Genomic DNA, 20,076 nt, shown 5'->3' on the forward strand with positions numbered 1-20,076 from the left:
ATCCAGATGACTGTGAATTTGACATACCTCAAATTAAATTGGAAAATGAGGAAGGGTTGTGTTCATGATTGGCGTGTGCTCCTGTTCGGAAATAATTTTAAAACCTAGCTGCCAGGTGAATAGATGGGCTGGCAGAACGATATTAGTCTGTGCTTTTAGCTATTGAATCTTGGACTGTTATTGATAAAATCTGAATCACAGCTAAAAACACACTTTTTGGAAGAGCTTGATTCTTTGCTGATGCATGGTTCCAAATATTCTACATACATTACATTATTTTTGCTGGATCGCTTAATGATAACAGATTAGTCCCACAATAGAAAAATGGAATAAATCCTTTTATTTGAATGGAAGAAAACAATTTCAAGGCAGAAAAAATGGTAGAAGGGGGACAGATGCAACTATCAATTGTTGCAATACAAACACATATACAACCATGGTTCAAAACCAGGTTCTACAAGTCATCATTTCCTGAAATTATAGACATATATATTCCATATCAAAACTGCACTGTCCAGTTTGCTGCTATTTGTGCGAGATTGCAGAAACAAGTCTTAACAAAAATCGTAAGTAAGCCAGGTAATCAGTCTTCAAGAAGTAAAGTCTAATATTTTCATTTAATGTTTGCAAATCTACAACCTTACTAAAAATTGGCAATATTTATCCAATAGAAATGGGCATTTAAGATTCAGAACACTTGATTCATGGGTCTATTCTAGCAACTGGATCAACCATTCCAATGTTTTTGTAAAAATTGACATCAATGAATTTTTTGCAAAAATTGGAAAGAATTTCACAGGTGCCATTCGGAAAAACATCGTCAGGCATACGTCATCCTGGTAGTCATCTCTTATGGCATTGAGTATGGGTTAGTGCATAATTTGTTAAAGCACAATGTCCATATGAACCCTTACATAATACTTGCAAAATTAAAGATGAATACTAGAAAGATGGCCTCAGAAAGATTGGTCGTGGAAAAGAAAAACAAGCGACTCCAAATTAACAGTTCACATTCTTGTTACTTGCTCAGAATCTACCAATCCGTGCTCACCAAATTCCATAGATAATCACAGATGAAACTGTCCGAGTGCTTAGTAGAGTCGATGTTAATTGGCTGTGGTATACCCATCCCAAAATGAACTGAGAAAAAGTCAAGGAAAACATTGCATACAAATCAATCCCAACAAATAACACTCCACTTTTTACCACTTGCATGGAGTTTAATGAATAAAATAAATTCTTGAGAGTTTAGTCAATTAAAAGTGTGATAATGTAAGTAACTTATATTTTATATTTGCTGCAAGAACGTTATTTTAAATATATATATTTTTAAATAACAATGACATCAACATGGTATAATAAACATTTCCCCCCCAATCTCAATATACCCCAACCATAAAACAGTAAGAACGTTATTAATGAACAGATGAGATGCACACAGCCAGTATGTCTGTTAAAGCTGTGATTAATGGGGCTGTAAAAGTGAGGTAAGTAATTAGTGATTTTAACCATTTACAGATAGTGGGCTAATGGAATATTGTTTTGGTTTTGCAGGATCCCTGAAGTATAGATAATTTAATCAAAGCTTTGACAAAGTCATTCCGACTCGGAATGTTAACGCCCTTCTCCCTCTCCACACATACTATCCAGTATTTTCTGTTTTGTTTGAGATTCCAGCATCCACAGTAATTTGCTCTTATAGATAAATTATGACTGATTGTAAATTGGTCCTAGCTAAATCAGATCTTGAGAGAGGAGGCAGTAGAATGCCTTTTGCTTAATTGTAAAGGTGGTGTAATTAAGGAGAGGAGCCAGATCGGTCTGTAGTTTCAGTTTGCCATAGGATTTTAACTTGAATAGGAGTATTGCGAATTGGCTCCTGAAAGGTTTTCTTCAAGGTCTCGGCCCATATACTTTGTTGCTAATGTGATTAATTAAAGTCGGTGTTAACATAAGTGTCTCATTTCCTCAGCTTCACAAATTGCAAATAGTTGGGATTCTCATCTGGGATCCCAACATGGGTTAACACAAAAAAATCCACTAACATTTTTTGTTTGAAGAGAGGATTCACAGTTATTTTTATTTTTTAAAACCCCATAATGTTTAGTTGTTGTTCCAGGGTGCAACATCAGAATTAAATTTCAGATCTGGGGCAATGACAGAACTAGTAATCCAGAGGCCCAGGCAAATGGCCATGGGATAAGAGTTCAAATCTCAATGGCAGCTGGTGGAATTTAAATTCAATTAATAAATCGGAAATTGAAAAGCTAATTTTAGTGGTGATCATAAATTTTGTAAAAGCTCAAATAGTTCACTAGGGAAGGAAATCTGCCATCCTTACCTGGTCTTTACTGTTAAGGGGCTGGTTTAGCACACTGGGCTAAATAGTTGGCTTTTAAAGCAGACCGAGGCAGGCCAGCAGCACGGTTCAATTCCCATACCAGCCTCTCCGTACAGGCGGCGGAATGTGGCGACTAGGGGCTTTTCACAGTAACTTCATTGAAGCCTACTTGTGACAATAAGCAATTTTCATTTCATTCATAACTGTCCCCGGATATGGCCTAGCAAGCCACTCCGTTCGTAGGCAATTAGGGATGTGCAACAAATGTTGGCCTTGCCAGTGATGCCCTCAACCCACAAAAGAATAAAATTACTATAATACTTCACAAAATTAGTTTCCAAAATTGACACATCGGAAGAGAAAAATAAATGGCTCAACAGGGTGCCATAAAATATTTCTGAATTACTTTCTGGTATAGCTACCCATCTCATTTTCTGCTATCTCCAAGCAAACAAATTATTCTGGCTTAATTGAAGATCACTACATGCTTTTCAGCATGCTCAATTCATTAGTAGTCATAAAGCAAACTGCTTTTGAATACGATTGATCATTCTTTTCTCACTACCATGGATTGCTTTTCACAGATCTGACACTATGCGCTTTTCCCCCCCCAAATTCTCACACCCACCCACCAAGTTATATTTCCATCAGAATTTTGACTGCTTCATCTTCTGGTGGCGGCCATGTGGGTCACTCCCTTCTTAAAGCCTTGACCCGGTTGAATCCGGCTCTCCTCTTCGCTAGTTCCGCACCCAGGTCCTGATATACCCAGAGTCAGTTGCCTTCCCAGGTACATCTCCTCGCCTGCCTGGCCCACCGCAAGATCTTTATCCAAAAAACGATGTAACCTCACCACCGATCTGTGGGAATCATAAGATTTGCTCTGGAGGGAGTCCCGGGGGTGGCGGCGGGCAGGGATAGAGCGGTTTGGGGACCTATTTGTGGGGGGGCAGCCTAGAGGAATTGTAAGATGAGTAGGAGCTGCCCAGCAGGGATGGGTTCCGGTACTTACAGGTACATTATGATGTTAGGAAGCAGGTACCGTCCTTTCTCGATCTGCCGCCCTCAAGATTGCATGACAAGGTGGCGTCAAAAACAGGAGTTGCCGATGGGTAGGGTGTCGGAGATTTATAAGGCATTAATGGATTGGGAGAGAGCCCCGATAGGAGAGGTTAAACGGAAGTGGGAGGGAGGTGGAGGCGGAGTTATGGGAGGAGGCATGCATCCTCTTCGTATGCTAGGCCTTATTCAATGTAAAGTAGTTCATAGGGCACATATGACGGTGGCCAGAATGAACAGGTTCTTTGAGGGGGTGGAGGATAGGTGTGGGCGGTGCGTGGGCGCAAACCATGTCCACATGTTTTGGGTTTGTCCAAAGCTGGAGGGATTTTGGCGGGGGGGGGGGGTTGCTGACGTTATGTCTGAGGTTTGAAGGGAGAAGGTTGTCCAGACCCAGAAGTACCGATTTCCGGAGAGTCAGAAGACATGGGAGTCCAGGGGCGAGAGGCTGATGTCTTAGCCTTTGCCTCCCTGGTAGCACAGACGGATTTTGCTGGAATGGAGGGACTCGGAGTCACCGAAGCAGAGGGTGTGGGTGAGCGACTTCACGGAATTCCTTAAGCTGTAAAAAAAAAAAAAAATTTTTTAATCAAGTTGCCTTGGGAGGGCCTGCGGTGGTGGAGGTGGGGTGTTTATTGACTTCTTCAAAGATAAGTTAAGACGTCAGCAGTGAGGTGATGGGGGGGTTGATGTATATATTTATAAATGCCTCAAAAATATATATTTTTTTGAAAAATAGAAATTTCACTGCTTCAATTTTGAAAGTTCAAATAATCACCCAGTTAGAAAAAAAAGTTTCAGTTGAGAAGGCGAATGTGTTTATCCAAAACAGTTTTCTTCATTCATTGGCATTCTAGTCTTCAATTCAAGTTAAATGGTCACATTTTTGCCATTTAAAAAAAGAGTAATTATAGACCCCTTGTATAGCATCTGTTGCAGGATAGATATTGGAATCTATAATTAAGGACAAGAGTGACCATGCACATTTGAGCTAATTACAGAAAAATAGATTTATAAAGGGTAGGTCATAAACTGAATTGATTTTTAAGAAATTAGTGGATAGGGAAATATCTATGGATGTAGGTCACATGGACTTCAAGGAGTTTATGAAGTCGCCATGTAAGAGACTTACCTAAAATTAAAAGATCATAGATTAAAGGCAAATTAATTGACCTGGTTTTAAGAATGGGGTAAAATCGAAGAGCTTGGTCACACAGAAGGTAGTAGGGATAAAATATATTTACTCAAATTGAAAGGAAGTGACTAGCAGTTTCCACTGCCTTAAACAATTATTTACTATATTGATTAATGACTCAATAAAGAGACACAATAGAGAGCCATTAATCTTTCTCTGCCAATGACGAAGATTAGTGGCATAGTAAATAGTATAATAAGGTAGTGAGATATTAATAGATTAGTGGGCAAAACAGCATCAGTTAAACTTCAATGCAGGCAAGTGTGAGTCATCAATTTTGGACCAAAAGGGCTGATTGCATACATGACAAGCTGGGAATAGTGATAGTCTACAGAGATTCAGAAGTCCACATACACAGAAACACTAAAATGTAGTAATGTACCAAAAAAAATGACCTGAGGAAGGAGCAGCGCTCCGAAAGCTAGTGACATCGAAACAAACCTGTTGGACTTTAACCTGGTGTTGTAAGACTTCGTACTGTGCTCACCCCAGTCCAACACCGGCATCTCCACATCAAAAAAAATGAAGCAAGCTAATGATATGTTAGTCCTTATAACAGAGGGCTGGAACAGAAAGGGAGACTATACAAAGCCCCCCTTGGCCAAATCTGCAGTAATGTGCGCAGTTCTGAGCATCAAACCTTGCAAAGGAGACATCAGCCTCGGAAAGAGTGCCTCATTCCCCAGAATATTACCAGAACTTCAAGGGTTAGATTGCAAGAGATTTATGCTTTACATTTGCTGGAATAGTCAGAGGCTTTTCCCCAGGGTAGAGGGGTCATTACTAGGGGGCATAGGTTTAAGGTGCGAGGGGCAAGGTTCAGAGAAGATGTACGAGGCAAGTTTTTTTTTTTTAAAACACAAGAGGGTAGTGGTTGCCTGGAACTCGCTGCCAGAGGAGGAAGCAGGAACGATAGTGACATTTAAGGGGCATCTTGACAAATACATGAATAGGATGGGAATAGAGGGATACGGACCCAGGAAGTGTAGAAGATTTTAGTTTAGACGGGCAGCATGGTCAGCACAGGCTTGGAGGGCCAAAGGGTCTGTTCCTGTGCTGTACTTTTCTGTGTTCTTTGAATATAAAAAAGACCACAGAGTAAGAGGATTTGAGCCGTTTAGGATTTTGAAAATATGGTAGAGAAATAAATGTTTTGTTGTGGATGAGCCTCAAGACTAGAGACGGTGAGCTACAATAAGAGCCAGCCCAATCGTGGGCAGCACAGTTGCATCACAGCTCCAGGGTCCCAGGTTCGATTCCTGGCTTGGGTCACTGTCTGTGTGGAGTCTGCATGTTCTCCCAGTGTCTGCATGGGCCTCCTTGTGCACTGTCAATTCTATGAATCAGGAGTGAGGTTAGGAAACAAACCATGGTTAAAGGTGAAATCTTGCCCAGTAAAATAGTATTTAAATTAACAATTTAAATTGGAGGTTGAATATTTATTTATTTTTTTTAAAACGATACACCTTTGAGATTATGGAGCCAAGGGAGATGGATGGAGTTAGGATAAGGCAGTCATTGTTTGAGTGAATGGCAGGCAACAGGTTAAAGGCGTTGAATGGTCTAACCCTGATCTTACTGTTTAAACTGTTTCCAAGAAACTCCTCCCACACTTTTCCCTCAACAACTGACAATGCAAAATGTATGGGTTGGAGTGGAGGGATTTTATTTTTTTCTCACATCGTTTGAATTCAACACTCATACTATCATGCTTTATTCAAGCTCCCTTTTCTCCCAGTCTTTCATAGAATGGAACTCCAGTCTTTAATTACACGAAAATCTTCAACGCTATGACATTACTTGTTGGTCACCCATTTCTATCATTCCAAACATCAGTGGTCCCACATCTGGCTTTCACTGCTTCTCTCAAATTCACAAATGAAAGGATACCGCCTTTCACAAGAGAAGGGTCACTGTCATAGTCCCAAATTATCTTAGTTACCTTGTGGTAGATATGAGCCAAGTACCTGCAGGAAATCATAAAACAAATGTAAATACTTCCATGTGCCGCAAACCTGACAACAAAACCATTTAAACTGAGACAAGGCCAATTTTGTAGCACAAGATTGTATGCCATGCCACACTTCAGTAGAATTGTAGGGCACGGTCTAATGGCTTTGTTGCACCCGACTTGGGGCACCCAACTTGGGACATGACGAGGCTTAGTGATCTGGATCCAGATTTGCATATTCAAGTGATGAGTTAGTCTCACCTGAATAATGTCTGTGACAGAGTTACCCAAGGCATGGGATTCAACTGCCCTGCCTCAGAGACCTCAAGCAGGTGCCATTTAGCCCAAGGGCAATCGGGACCACCTGGGTGGTTGGGCTCTGGGCAAGATAATAATAATCTTTATTATTTTCACAAGTAGGTTTACATTACCACTGCATCATCTTGCCTGTGCTGGGGATGCCCTGCCCTTGTGAGGTGGGGTGCAGGGTGGCTCGATGACCCCCTAATTGGTGTGTGTGCACGCGTTGGGGGGGGGGGGGGGGCTTGTTAGTGCAGGAAATGGTGAGCTCGTTATGAACCCAAGTGCAGCCTCAGCAGGGAGGTCCTCACCGAGGCTCAGAAATGAAGCAGAGTCCCATTTAATAGCTGCAAGTGCCAGGAGACATCCGGCTAAACACGTCCAAAATGGGACTCTGGCGCATGTAGAAAATGTATCTCAGCGAAGTTAAAGAAATATTTTTCACCCTCCGATTCTTAATAGCTTGGGAAAAAAAAGATCATGAACCGTTGTACTCCTATATAAAATTATAGTGATTGGAGTAAAAGACCATTGGCAGACGTCAAGAGTGCATTGGCAGTGCATCTACTGAGAATCTGATGGTATTTTAATTGCACCAGTTAATTATACATATTCTTGCCAACCAGTTTTCATAATTTGTACCCTCACCATCATATTAGATGGCCTGGAAACAAATATTCTTTTACCATGTCAGCCGCTCAAAAGGTCCTCTTAAAAGATAGATGTTCATCCTTCCATGCTGTGGAGAAACATCCAATTAATCTCCCTGTAACCGAATAGCCTGACAGAGTTAAAGAATTTGATTTTCTACCACTCCATGATACAATATAGCATAAATATAGCATAGATAGAGATGGAGCAAAACGAGACATGACTATCTCAAACTAAACCTTTGTGTTGCTTTGAAACTCACTTAGAAGAAGGAATAACCACTGTTGTATCTTCAGTTACCTCTTCTTCCATTTTGGAAATTTGTTTTTCAGTCCTTTCAAGCTCTTCCAGCTCTTTCTGTAACAACGTTGGTTTTGTAGATTAAGGAAAGGAAGAGTATGTAGATTGGTTATTATCACATTGCTCCTGCTTTGGATACACTGCGGTGCAAGTAAAACTGAAAGACTTCAATTTACTTAGCGTTTATCACATCATCAATATCTCTAAAGCAGTTGAATTACATTTATATTGTCTTGATTTACAGGCAAATTACTTTGGGGCAACAATGTCCAACAAATAGCAAGAAAATAACTGATGAAAATATCACCTACAAATGGATTAATCAAAACAATGTCGCACCTAAATATATCACCCAAGTGGTCACCTTCATACTGCAAACTTAACACAACAGGTAACATCACAGCTATGCATGACTGCTTCCTCACCCAACATCCACATTTCCAGCTCATGCAGAAGCAAGAACTGGACCGACTTACCCAAAACACAGCGAATAAGGGACTGTGGCTCAAAGCAGATAGTCTGGGTTCCCATACCAGCGGATATGAAATGGACATACTGGTCCAAGAATTTGATTCAAAGATGCAGGATATATCAGAAATGCAGTCCCAGATTTGTTTAATGCAGAAAACCAAAATGTTGGAGCACCAACCCGTGTAGAAAATATTTACTTCAAAGGCCAAGTGAAATTAGTCCATTCTGCATCAAGCATACTAGAAATTAATCTCCAGCACCAGCGAGTTAAAAAAAACAATAATGTAAACGGTCTTAAATAAATATAGAAAATGCTGGAAATATTCAGCAGACCAAGCAGCATCTGTGCAGAGAGTAACAGAGTTAACATTTCAGGTCAAGGCCCTTTCTTCAGAACTGCAGTAATTTACCAGCGTTAGTTTTCTGAACTTCAAATTAAACACTGAAAAACAGTAAAGGATATTTGAGTTCTGCTTCTTTCTCAGAATTCTGTTGTTGAAGGTTTTTCCACTCTTCCTTAATCTTCTGCACCTCCAGAAATTTTTTATTTTGTTCTTCTTCAACTTCTATAACTTTCAGTGCCACTTTTTCTCGTGACTGCTGTATCTCTGAAATCACCATGATTTAATTTTCAAACATACGGAATTCAGCCATGATTATTTCCAAAGACATTGCAACCCGGGGACTCAATTTAAAAGCAATGACTGCTACACCGGCACAGCTTTAAAAAAGTAATTACTGGAATCTAACTCATAACATTTGCAAGCAACAGGAATTTATTTAAAGTTAATTTTAAAGGAAATAAAGCAGGTCACTCAGCAACACGAAACAGGAGTGTTTATGCTGTCTGAGAATTGGGAGATTCCAAACGATCACCACTTACAATCCTGGTCAGTTCCAAAAAGTCTAGGGGACAGAAATTCAATTCTTCCACCTGCACTGATTTTTCAACTTATGCTGCACAATGTAGCTTGCCTCCAGAATTGTTAGTGTGGTTTCTATTTCAAGTAATAAGGAAAGTTATTTATTATCTCTGTATTGCCCTCTATTGACAATAAGAGAATCTGAGCCATAAAGGTCTAAAGCACAGAAAAGGCTCTTTAGCACATCACATCTGCACCAGTCAAAAACAACCACCTAACCATCCTGATCCCATTTTTCAGCACTTGGCCCAGTCTTGTATGCCTTAGCTTTGCAAGTACACATATAAATACTTGTTATGAGGTCTCTGCCTCCAACAGCCTTTCAGACCGTGTACTCCCACCAGCCTCACATCCCCTTTAACCCTCCTGGTCACTGATTTCTCCAAGGGAAAAGTTCCTTCCTGTCTACACAATGCCCCTCAAGATCAATCATGTCCCGTCCCCCCTCGGTCTCCTCTGCTCCAAGTAAAACAACCCAGTCCATCTTTTCTCTCTTAACTAAAACTCTCCTGTCCAGACAACATCCTGGTAAATCTCCTCTGCACTTTCCAGTGCGATCACATCCCTCTGAAAATGTGCATTCCAGAACTGCACATAATACTGTAGTTGTTGCCTAAACAACACTTCATAGTGTGGTTTAGGCAACCTCTCTGCTCCATGCCTTGACTAATAAAGGCAAGTATACCACATGCCTTCTTAACCACTGTATCCACCTGCTCTGCTACCTCAAGGGGCCGATGCACATGCACAAGTTCCCTCTGAACCTCGGTGCTTCCCAGGGTCCTGCCGTTTATCACATATTCCCTTGCCTTGTTTATCCTGCCCAAGTGCATCACTCCAGACTTATCCAGATTGAATTCCATTTGCCGCTAATCAGCCCATCTATATCCTCCTGTAATCAACGTCTATTCGCCTCACTATTTACCACCCAATCTCAGTCTGCAGCTCTTTTTGAACCATCTGTACCAGATTCATAACGCAAAATCTCAGTTCGTTTGGCTAAAATCCTGAATTTTTAAGACCATAAGACATAGAAACAGAATTAGGCCACTCGGCCAATCGTGTCTGCTCCGCCATTCAAACATGGCTGATATGTTTCTCATCTCCATTCTCCTGCCTTCTCCCTATAACCCCTGATCCCCTTATTAATCAAGAACCTATCTATCTCGGTTTTAAAGACACTCAGTGATTTGGCCTCCACAGCCTTCTGCGGCAAAGAGTTCCACAGATTCACCACCCTCTGGCTGACGAAATTCCTCATCTCTGTTTTAAAGGATCGTCCCTTTAGTCTGAGATGGTGTCATTTGCTTTTACTTTTTCGTACAAGTGAAAACATCCTCTCCATGTCCATTCTATCCAGGCCTCGCAGTATCCTGTAAGTTTCAATAAGATCCCCCCCCTCATCCTTCTAAACTCCAACGGGTACAGACCCAGAGTCCTCAAGCTGTTCATTTCCCACTCACCTGCCAGCATCTGCCGCACCGACGTTTCATATTCCAGGTACCTGCTCAAGGTCTCTGCTTTATCCGCCATGGCCTTCTGCAGCAAAACCTCGCCGTGGCAGCCAGACAGGATGATCAACATTTCATCGGTCAGCGCCTTCAGCTCCTCCAGCTGCGCCTCCATCCTGCCGGGGTAGCCACCTGGGAACACAAAGCAGCATGTCTGACCTCTTGTCTCTGTCGTTCACTGAAAGGGGGGGGGCAGACACACAGTCTGGGGGGGGGCAGACACACAGTCTGGGGGGGGGCAGACACACAGTCTGGGGGGGGCAGACACACAGTCTGGGGGGGGCAGACACACAGTCTGGGGGGGGCAGACACACAGTCTGGGGGGGGCAGACACACAGTCTGGGGGGGGCAGACACACAGTCTGGGGGGGGCAGACACACAGTCTGGGGGGGGCAGACACACAGTCTGGGGGGGGCAGACACACAGTCTGGGGGGGGCAGACACACAGTCTGGGGGGGGCAGACACACAGTCTGGGGGGGGCAGACACACAGTCTGGGGGGGGCAGACACACAGTCTGGGGGGGGCAGACACACAGTCTGGGGGGGGCAGACACACAGTCTGGGGGGGGCAGACACACAGTCTGGGGGGGGCAGACACACAGTCTGGGGGGGGCAGACACACAGTCTGGGGGGGGCAGACACACAGTCTGGGGGGGGCAGACACACAGTCTGGGGGGGGCAGACACACAGTCTGGGGGGGGCAGACACACAGTCTGGGGGGGGCAGACACACAGTCTGGGGGGGGCAGACACACAGTCTGGGGGGGGCAGACACACAGTCTGGGGGGGGCAGACACACAGTCTGGGGGGGGCAGACACACAGTCTGGGGGGGGCAGACACACAGTCTGGGGGGGGCAGACACACAGTCTGGGGGGGGCAGACACACAGTCTGGGGGGGGCAGACACACAGTCTGGGGGGGGCAGACACACAGTCTGGGGGGGGCAGACACACAGTCTGGGGGGGGCAGACACACAGTCTGGGGGGGGCAGACACACAGTCTGGGGGGGGCAGACACACAGTCTGGGGGGGGCAGACACACAGTCTGGGGGGGGCAGACACACAGTCTGGGGGGGGCAGACACACAGTCTGGGGGGGGCAGACACACAGTCTGGGGGGGGCAGACACACAGTCTGGGGGGGGCAGACACACAGTCTGGGGGGGGCAGACACACAGTCTGGGGGGGGCAGACACACAGTCTGGGGGGGGCAGACACACAGTCTGGGGGGGGCAGACACACAGTCTGGGGGGGGCAGACACACAGTCTGGGGGGGGCAGACACACAGTCTGGGGGGGGCAGACACACAGTCTGGGGGGGGCAGACACACAGTCTGGGGGGGGCAGACACACAGTCTGGGGGGGGCAGACACACAGTCTGGGGGGGGCAGACACACAGTCTGGGGGGGGCAGACACACAGTCTGGGGGGGGCAGACACACAGTCTGGGGGGGGCAGACACACAGTCTGGGGGGGGCAGACACACAGTCTGGGGGGGGCAGACACACAGTCTGGGGGGGGCAGACACACAGTCTGGGGGGGGCAGACACACAGTCTGGGGGGGGCAGACACACAGTCTGGGGGGGGCAGACACACAGTCTGGGGGGGGCAGACACACAGTCTGGGGGGGGCAGACACACAGTCTGGGGGGGGCAGACACACAGTCTGGGGGGGGCAGACACACAGTCTGGGGGGGGCAGACACACAGTCTGGGGGGGGCAGACACACAGTCTGGGGGGGGCAGACACACAGTCTGGGGGGGGCAGACACACAGTCTGGGGGGGGCAGACACACAGTCTGGGGGGGGCAGACACACAGTCTGGGGGGGGCAGACACACAGTCTGGGGGGGGCAGACACACAGTCTGGGGGGGGCAGACACACAGTCTGGGGGGGGCAGACACACAGTCTGGGGGGGGCAGACACACAGTCTGGGGGGGGCAGACACACAGTCTGGGGGGGGCAGACACACAGTCTGGGGGGGGCAGACACACAGTCTGGGGGGGGCAGACACACAGTCTGGGGGGGGCAGACACACAGTCTGGGGGGGGCAGACACACAGTCTGGGGGGGGCAGACACACAGTCTGGGGGGGGCAGACACACAGTCTGGGGGGGGCAGACACACAGTCTGGGGGGGGCAGACACACAGTCTGGGGGGGGCAGACACACAGTCTGGGGGGGGCAGACACACAGTCTGGGGGGGGCAGACACACAGTCTGGGGGGGGCAGACACACAGTCTGGGGGGGGCAGACACACAGTCTGGGGGGGGCAGACACACAGTCTGGGGGGGGCAGACACACAGTCTGGGGGGGGCAGACACACAGTCTGGGGGGGGCAGACACACAGTCTGGGGGGGGCAGACACACAGTCTGGGGGGGGCAGACACACAGTCTGGGGGGGGCAGACACACAGTCTGGGGGGGGCAGACACACAGTCTGGGGGGGGCAGACACACAGTCTGGGGGGGGCAGACACACAGTCTGGGGGGGGCAGACACACAGTCTGGGGGGGGCAGACACACAGTCTGGGGGGGGCAGACACACAGTCTGGGGGGGGCAGACACACAGTCTGGGGGGGGCAGACACACAGTCTGGGGGGGGCAGACACACAGTCTGGGGGGGGCAGACACACAGTCTGGGGGGGGCAGACACACAGTCTGGGGGGGGCAGACACACAGTCTGGGGGGGGCAGACACACAGTCTGGGGGGGGCAGACACACAGTCTGGGGGGGGCAGACACACAGTCTGGGGGGGGCAGACACACAGTCTGGGGGGGGCAGACACACAGTCTGGGGGGGGCAGACACACAGTCTGGGGGGGGCAGACACACAGTCTGGGGGGGGCAGACACACAGTCTGGGGGGGGCAGACACACAGTCTGGGGGGGGCAGACACACAGTCTGGGGGGGGCAGACACACAGTCTGGGGGGGGCAGACACACAGTCTGGGGGGGGCAGACACACAGTCTGGGGGGGGCAGACACACAGTCTGGGGGGGGCAGACACACAGTCTGGGGGGGGCAGACACACAGTCTGGGGGGGGCAGACACACAGTCTGGGGGGGGGCAGACACACAGTCTGGGGGGGGCAGACACACAGTCTGGGGGGGGCAGACACACAGTCTGGGGGGGGCAGACACACAGTCTGGGGGGGGCAGACACACAGTCTGGGGGGGGCAGACACACAGTCTGGGGGGGGCAGACACACAGTCTGGGGGGGGCAGACACACAGTCTGGGGGGGGCAGACACACAGTCTGGGGGGGGCAGACACACAGTCTGGGGGGGGCAGACACACAGTCTGGGGGGGGCAGACACACAGTCTGGGGGGGGCAGACACACAGTCTGGGGGGGGCAGACACACAGTCTGGGGGGGGCAGACACACAGTCTGGGGGGGGCAGACACACAGTCTGGGGGGGGCAGACACACAGTCTGGGGGGGGCAGACACACAGTCTGGGGGGGGCAGACACACAGTCTGGGGGGGGCAGACACACAGTCTGGGGGGGGCAGACACACAGTCTGGGGGGGGCAGACACACAGTCTGGGGGGGGCAGACACACAGTCTGGGGGGGGCAGACACACAGTCTGGGGGGGGCAGACACACAGTCTGGGGGGGGCAGACACACAGTCTGGGGGGGGCAGACACACAGTCTGGGGGGGGCAGACACACAGTCTGGGGGGGGCAGACACACAGTCTGGGGGGGGCAGACACACAGTCTGGGGGGGGCAGACACACAGTCTGGGGGGGGCAGACACACAGTCTGGGGGGGGCAGACACACAGTCTGGGGGGGGCAGACACACAGTCTGGGGGGGGCAGACACACAGTCTGGGGGGGGCAGACACACAGTCTGGGGGGGGCAGACACACAGTCTGGGGGGGGCAGACACACAGTCTGGGGGGGGCAGACACACAGTCTGGGGGGGGCAGACACACAGTCTGGGGGGGGCAGACACACAGTCTGGGGGGGGCAGACACACAGTCTGGGGGGGGCAGACACACAGTCTGGGGGGGGCAGACACACAGTCTGGGGGGGGCAGACACACAGTCTGGGGGGGGCAGACACACAGTCTGGGGGGGGCAGACACACAGTCTGGGGGGGGCAGACACACAGTCTGGGGGGGGCAGACACACAGTCTGGGGGGGGCAGACACACAGTCTGGGGGGGGCAGACACACAGTCTGGGGGGGGCAGACACACAGTCTGGGGGGGGCAGACACACAGTCTGGGGGGGGCAGACACACAGTCTGGGGGGGGCAGACACACAGTCTGGGGGGGGCAGACACACAGTCTGGGGGGGGCAGACACACAGTCTGGGGGGGGCAGACACACAGTCTGGGGGGGGCAGACACACAGTCTGGGGGGGGCAGACACACAGTCTGGGGGGGGCAGACACACAGTCTGGGGGGGGCAGACACACAGTCTGGGGGGGGCAGACACACAGTCTGGGGGGGGCAGACACACAGTCTGGGGGGGGCAGACACACAGTCTGGGGGGGGCAGACACACAGTCTGGGGGGGGCAGACACACAGTCTGGGGGGGGCAGACACACAGTCTGGGGGGGGCAGACACACAGTCTGGGGGGGGCAGACACACAGTCTGGGGGGGGCAGACACACAGTCTGGGGGGGGCAGACACACAGTCTGGGGGGGGCAGACACACAGTCTGGGGGGGGCAGACACACAGTCTGGGGGGGGCAGACACACAGTCTGGGGGGGGCAGACACACAGTCTGGGGGGGGCAGACACACAGTCTGGGGGGGGCAGACACACAGTCTGGGGGGGGCAGACACACAGTCTGGGGGGGGCAGACACACAGTCTGGGGGGGGCAGACACACAGTCTGGGGGGGGCAGACACACAGTCTGGGGGGGGCAGACACACAGTCTGGGGGGGGCAGACACACAGTCTGGGGGGGGCAGACACACAGTCTGGGGGGGGCAGACACACAGTCTGGGGGGGGCAGACACACAGTCTGGGGGGGGCAGACACACAGTCTGGGGGGGGCAGACACACAGTCTGGGGGGGGCAGACACACAGTCTGGGGGGGGCAGACACACAGTCTGGGGGGGGCAGACACACAGTCTGGGGGGGGCAGACACACAGTCTGGGGGGGGCAGACACACAGTCTGGGGGGGGCAGACACACAGTCTGGGGGGGGCAGACACACAGTCTGGGGGGGGCAGACACACAGTCTGGGGGGGGCAGACACACAGTCTGGGGGGGGCAGACACACAGTCTGGGGGGGGCAGACACACAGTCTGGGGGGGGCAGACACACAGTCTGGGGGGGGCAGACACACAGTCTGGGGGGGGCAGACACACAGTCTGGGGGGGGCAGACACACAGTCTGGGGGGGGCAGACACACAGTCTGGGGGGGGCAGACACACAGTCTGGGGGGGGCAGACACACAGTCTGGGGGGGGCAGACACACAGTCTGGGGGGGGCAGACACACAGTCTGGGGGGGGCAGACACACAGTCTGGGGGGGGCAGACACACAGTCTGGGGGGGGCAGACACACAGTCTGGGGGGGGCAGACACACAGTCTGGGGGGGGCAGACACACAGTCTGGGGGGGGCAGACACACAGTCTGGGGGGGGCAGACACACAGTCTGGGGGGGGCAGACACACAGTCTGGGGGGGGCAGACACACAGTCTGGGGGGGGCAGACACACAGTCTGGGGGGGGCAGACACACAGTCTGGGGGGGGCAGACACACAGTCTGGGGGGGGCAGACACACAGTCTGGGGGGGGCAGACACACAGTCTGGGGGGGGCAGACACACAGTCTGGGGGGGGCAGACACACAGTCTGGGGGGGGCAGACACACAGTCTGGGGGGGGCAGACACACAGTCTGGGGGGGGCAGACACACAGTCTGGGGGGGGCAGACACACAGTCTGGGGGGGGCAGACACACAGTCTGGGGGGGGCAGACACACAGTCTGGGGGGGGCAGACACACAGTCTGGGGGGGGCAGACACACAGTCTGGGGGGGGCAGACACACAGTCTGGGGGGGGCAGACACACAGTCTGGGGGGGGCAGACACACAGTCTGGGGGGGGCAGACACACAGTCTGGGGGGGGCAGACACACAGTCTGGGGGGGGCAGACACACAGTCTGGGGGGGGCAGACACACAGTCTGGGGGGGGCAGACACACAGTCTGGGGGGGGCAGACACACAGTCTGGGGGGGGCAGACACACAGTCTGGGGGGGGCAGACACACAGTCTGGGGGGGGCAGACACACAGTCTGGGGGGGGCAGACACACAGTCTGGGGGGGGCAGACACACAGTCTGGGGGGGGCAGACACACAGTCTGGGGGGGGCAGACACACAGTCTGGGGGGGGCAGACACACAGTCTGGGGGGGGCAGACACACAGTCTGGGGGGGGCAGACACACAGTCTGGGGGGGGCAGACACACAGTCTGGGGGGGGCAGACACACAGTCTGGGGGGGGCAGACACACAGTCTGGGGGGGGCAGACACACAGTCTGGGGGGGGCAGACACACAGTCTGGGGGGGGCAGACACACAGTCTGGGGGGGGCAGACACACAGTCTGGGGGGGGCAGACACACAGTCTGGGGGGGGCAGACACACAGTCTGGGGGGGGCAGACACACAGTCTGGGGGGGGCAGACACACAGTCTGGGGGGGGCAGACACACAGTCTGGGGGGGGCAGACACACAGTCTGGGGGGGGCAGACACACAGTCTGGGGGGGGCAGACACACAGTCTGGGGGGGGCAGACACACAGTCTGGGGGGGGCAGACACACAGTCTGGGGGGGGCAGACACACAGTCTGGGGGGGGCAGACACACAGTCTGGGGGGGGCAGACACACAGTCTGGGGGGGGCAGACACACAGTCTGGGGGGGGCAGACACACAGTCTGGGGGGGGCAGACACACAGTCTGGGGGGGGCAGACACACAGTCTGGGGGGGGCAGACACACAGTCTGGGGGGGGCAGACACACAGTCTGGGGGGGGCAGACACACAGTCTGGGGGGGGCAGACACACAGTCTGGGGGGGGCAGACACAGTCTGGGGGGGGCAGACACAGTCTGGGGGGGGCAGACACACAGTCTGGGGGGGGCAGACACACAGTCTGGGGGGGCAGACACACAGTCTGGGGGGGGCAGACACACAGTCTGGGGGGGCAGACACACAGTCTGGGGGGGCAGACACACAGTCTGGGGGGGCAGACACACAGTCTGGGGGGGCAGACACACAGTCTGGGGGGGGCAGACACACAGTCTGGGGGGGGCAGACACACAGTCTGGGGGGGGCAGACACACAGTCTGGGGGGGGCAGACACACAGTCTGGGGGGGGCAGACACACAGTCTGGGGGGGGCAGACACACAGTCTGGGGGGGGCAGACACACAGTCTGGGGGGGGCAGACACACAGTCTGGGGGGGGCAGACACACAGTCTGGGGGGGGCAGACACACAGTCTGGGGGGGCAGACACACAGTCTGGGGGGGCAGACACACAGTCTGGGGGGGGCAGACACACAGTCTGGGGGGGCAGACACACAGTCTGGGGGGGCAGACACACAGTCTGGGGGGGGGGGCAGACACACAGTCTGGGGGGGGCAGACACACAGTCTGGGGGGGCAGACACACAGTCTGGGGGGGGCAGACACAGAGTCTGGGGGGGGGGCAGACACACAGTCTGGGGGGGGGGGGGGCAGACACACATTTTGGGTGGGGGGGGGGGGGGGGCAGACAGACGCTTTACCGGAAATTTCCGCCGAGCTGCCTCTCCCGGTGGTTCCCGCCTTTCGGTTAATTTTAATGAGGCGGGGGGGTTCCCTCCGGGTTCTGCGGTGAACTTTCTCCCGCCCCTTCCCCTGTCGGTTTATTCGGGGGGGGGGGGGGGGGGGGGGTACTTACCGAGCGGGTTGCGAGGGGATTTCTCGGGGACCGCCGCTGCCATTGATCCGCGAGCCCCGCGCGCCGTTTGTCCGTTAATTCAAACTGGATTTAAATTCCCCGCTCGCGCCCACTGACCCCATCCCGCCTCAGATAGGCCCCGCCCACTGGAAACCACGCCCCCAGCTCAGTCAGATCCCATTGGAGGGTGGGCGACATGCGCAGTGTGTGGATGTTGTGTCTTCTGATTCCACAGTGAGTAATGAACAGACTTTAGGCGGGAAATGCTGCGGCCCCTGGGGCTCAGAGAGGCCCACCCACCCCCCGCGGCCCGGGTCCCCGACTGCCAGAACGCTGCTCTTCCTGCCTTCAAACCCTGTGTGTGCCCACAGTACCCACTCTCCCTGTGTGTGCCCACTGTACCCACTCTCCCTGTGTGCCCACAGTACCCACTCTCCCTGTGTGCCCACAGTACCCACTCTCCCTGTGTGCCCACAGTACCCACTCTCCCTGTGTGCCCACAGAACCCACTCTCCCTGTGTGCCCACAGTACCCACTCTCCCTGTGTGCCCACAGTACCCACTCTCCCTGTGTGCCCACAGTACCCACTCTCCCTGTGTGTGCCCACAGTACCCACTCTCCCTGTGTGTACCCACAGTACCCACTCTCCCTGTGTGCCCACAGTACCCACTCTCCCTGTGTGTGCCCACAGTACCCACTCTCCCTGTGTGTGCCCACAGTACCCACTCTCCCTGTGTGTGCCCACAGTACCCACTCTCCCTGTGTGCCCCCACAGTACCCACTCTCCCTGTGTGTGCCTACTGTACCCACTCTCCCTGTGTGTGCCCACAGTACCCACTCTCTCCTTGTGTGCCCACATTACCCACTCTCCCTGTGTGTGCCCACTGTACCCACTCTCCCTGTGTGTGCCCACTGTACCCACTCTCCCTGTGTGTGCCCACTGTACCCACTCTCTCCCTGTGTGCCCACATTACCCACACTCCTTGTGTGTGCCCACAGTACCCACTCTCCCTGTGTGTGCCTACAGTACTCACTCTCTCCTTGTGTGCCCACAGTACCCACTCTCCCTGTGTGTGCCCATTGTACCCACTCTCTCCCTGTGTGCCCACATTACCCACACTCCTTGTGTGTGCCCACTGTACCCACTCCCTGTGTGTGCCCACAGTACCCACTCTCCCTGTGTGTGCCTACAGTACTCTCTCTCCTTGTGTGCCCACAGTACCCACTCTCCCTGTGTGTGCCCACTGTACCCACTCTCTCCCTGTGTGCCCACACTCCTTGTGTGTGCCCACTGTACCCACTCCCTGTGTGTGCCCACAGTACCCACTCCCTGTGTGTGCCCACTGTACCCACTCTCCCTGTGTGTGCCCACTACCCACTCTCTCCCTGTGTGCCCACATTACCCACACTCCTTGTGTGTGCCCACTGTACCCACTCCCTGTGTGTGCCCACAGTACCCACTCTCCCTGTGTGTGCCCACAGTACCCACTCTCCCA

At 52.9% G+C, this 20,076-nt stretch overlaps 1 protein-coding gene across 5 annotated transcripts; it reads right to left on the bottom strand.

Moving 5' to 3' along the window:
• Positions 1-323: 323 nt before the first annotated feature.
• Positions 324-18,753, bottom strand: LOC140403145 (uncharacterized). Of its 5 annotated transcripts, none has more exons than XM_072490825.1 (6): positions 18,581-18,753; positions 10,655-10,834; positions 8,732-8,876; positions 7,798-7,864; positions 6,538-6,562; positions 324-1,140 (listed from the first exon to the last, which is right to left on the bottom strand). In XM_072490825.1, the coding sequence occupies exons 1-6, from the start codon at positions 18,621-18,623 to the stop codon at positions 1,034-1,036; spliced, it is 567 nt and encodes a 188-aa protein (XP_072346926.1). In that variant the 5' UTR covers positions 18,624-18,753; the 3' UTR covers positions 324-1,033. The 5 variants fall into 5 exon arrangements, with proteins under 5 accessions (XP_072346926.1, XP_072346924.1, XP_072346923.1 ...); XM_072490823.1 differs by having other exon boundaries at positions 7,760-7,864; XM_072490822.1 differs by having other exon boundaries at positions 6,486-6,562; positions 7,760-7,864; positions 18,581-18,752.
• Between the last annotated feature and the right edge of the window lie 1,323 nt (positions 18,754-20,076).

Source organism: Scyliorhinus torazame, chromosome 27 (assembly GCF_047496885.1).
Source record: "Scyliorhinus torazame isolate Kashiwa2021f chromosome 27, sScyTor2.1, whole genome shotgun sequence".
In the NCBI taxonomy this organism is placed as follows: domain Eukaryota; kingdom Metazoa; phylum Chordata; class Chondrichthyes; order Carcharhiniformes; family Scyliorhinidae; genus Scyliorhinus; species Scyliorhinus torazame.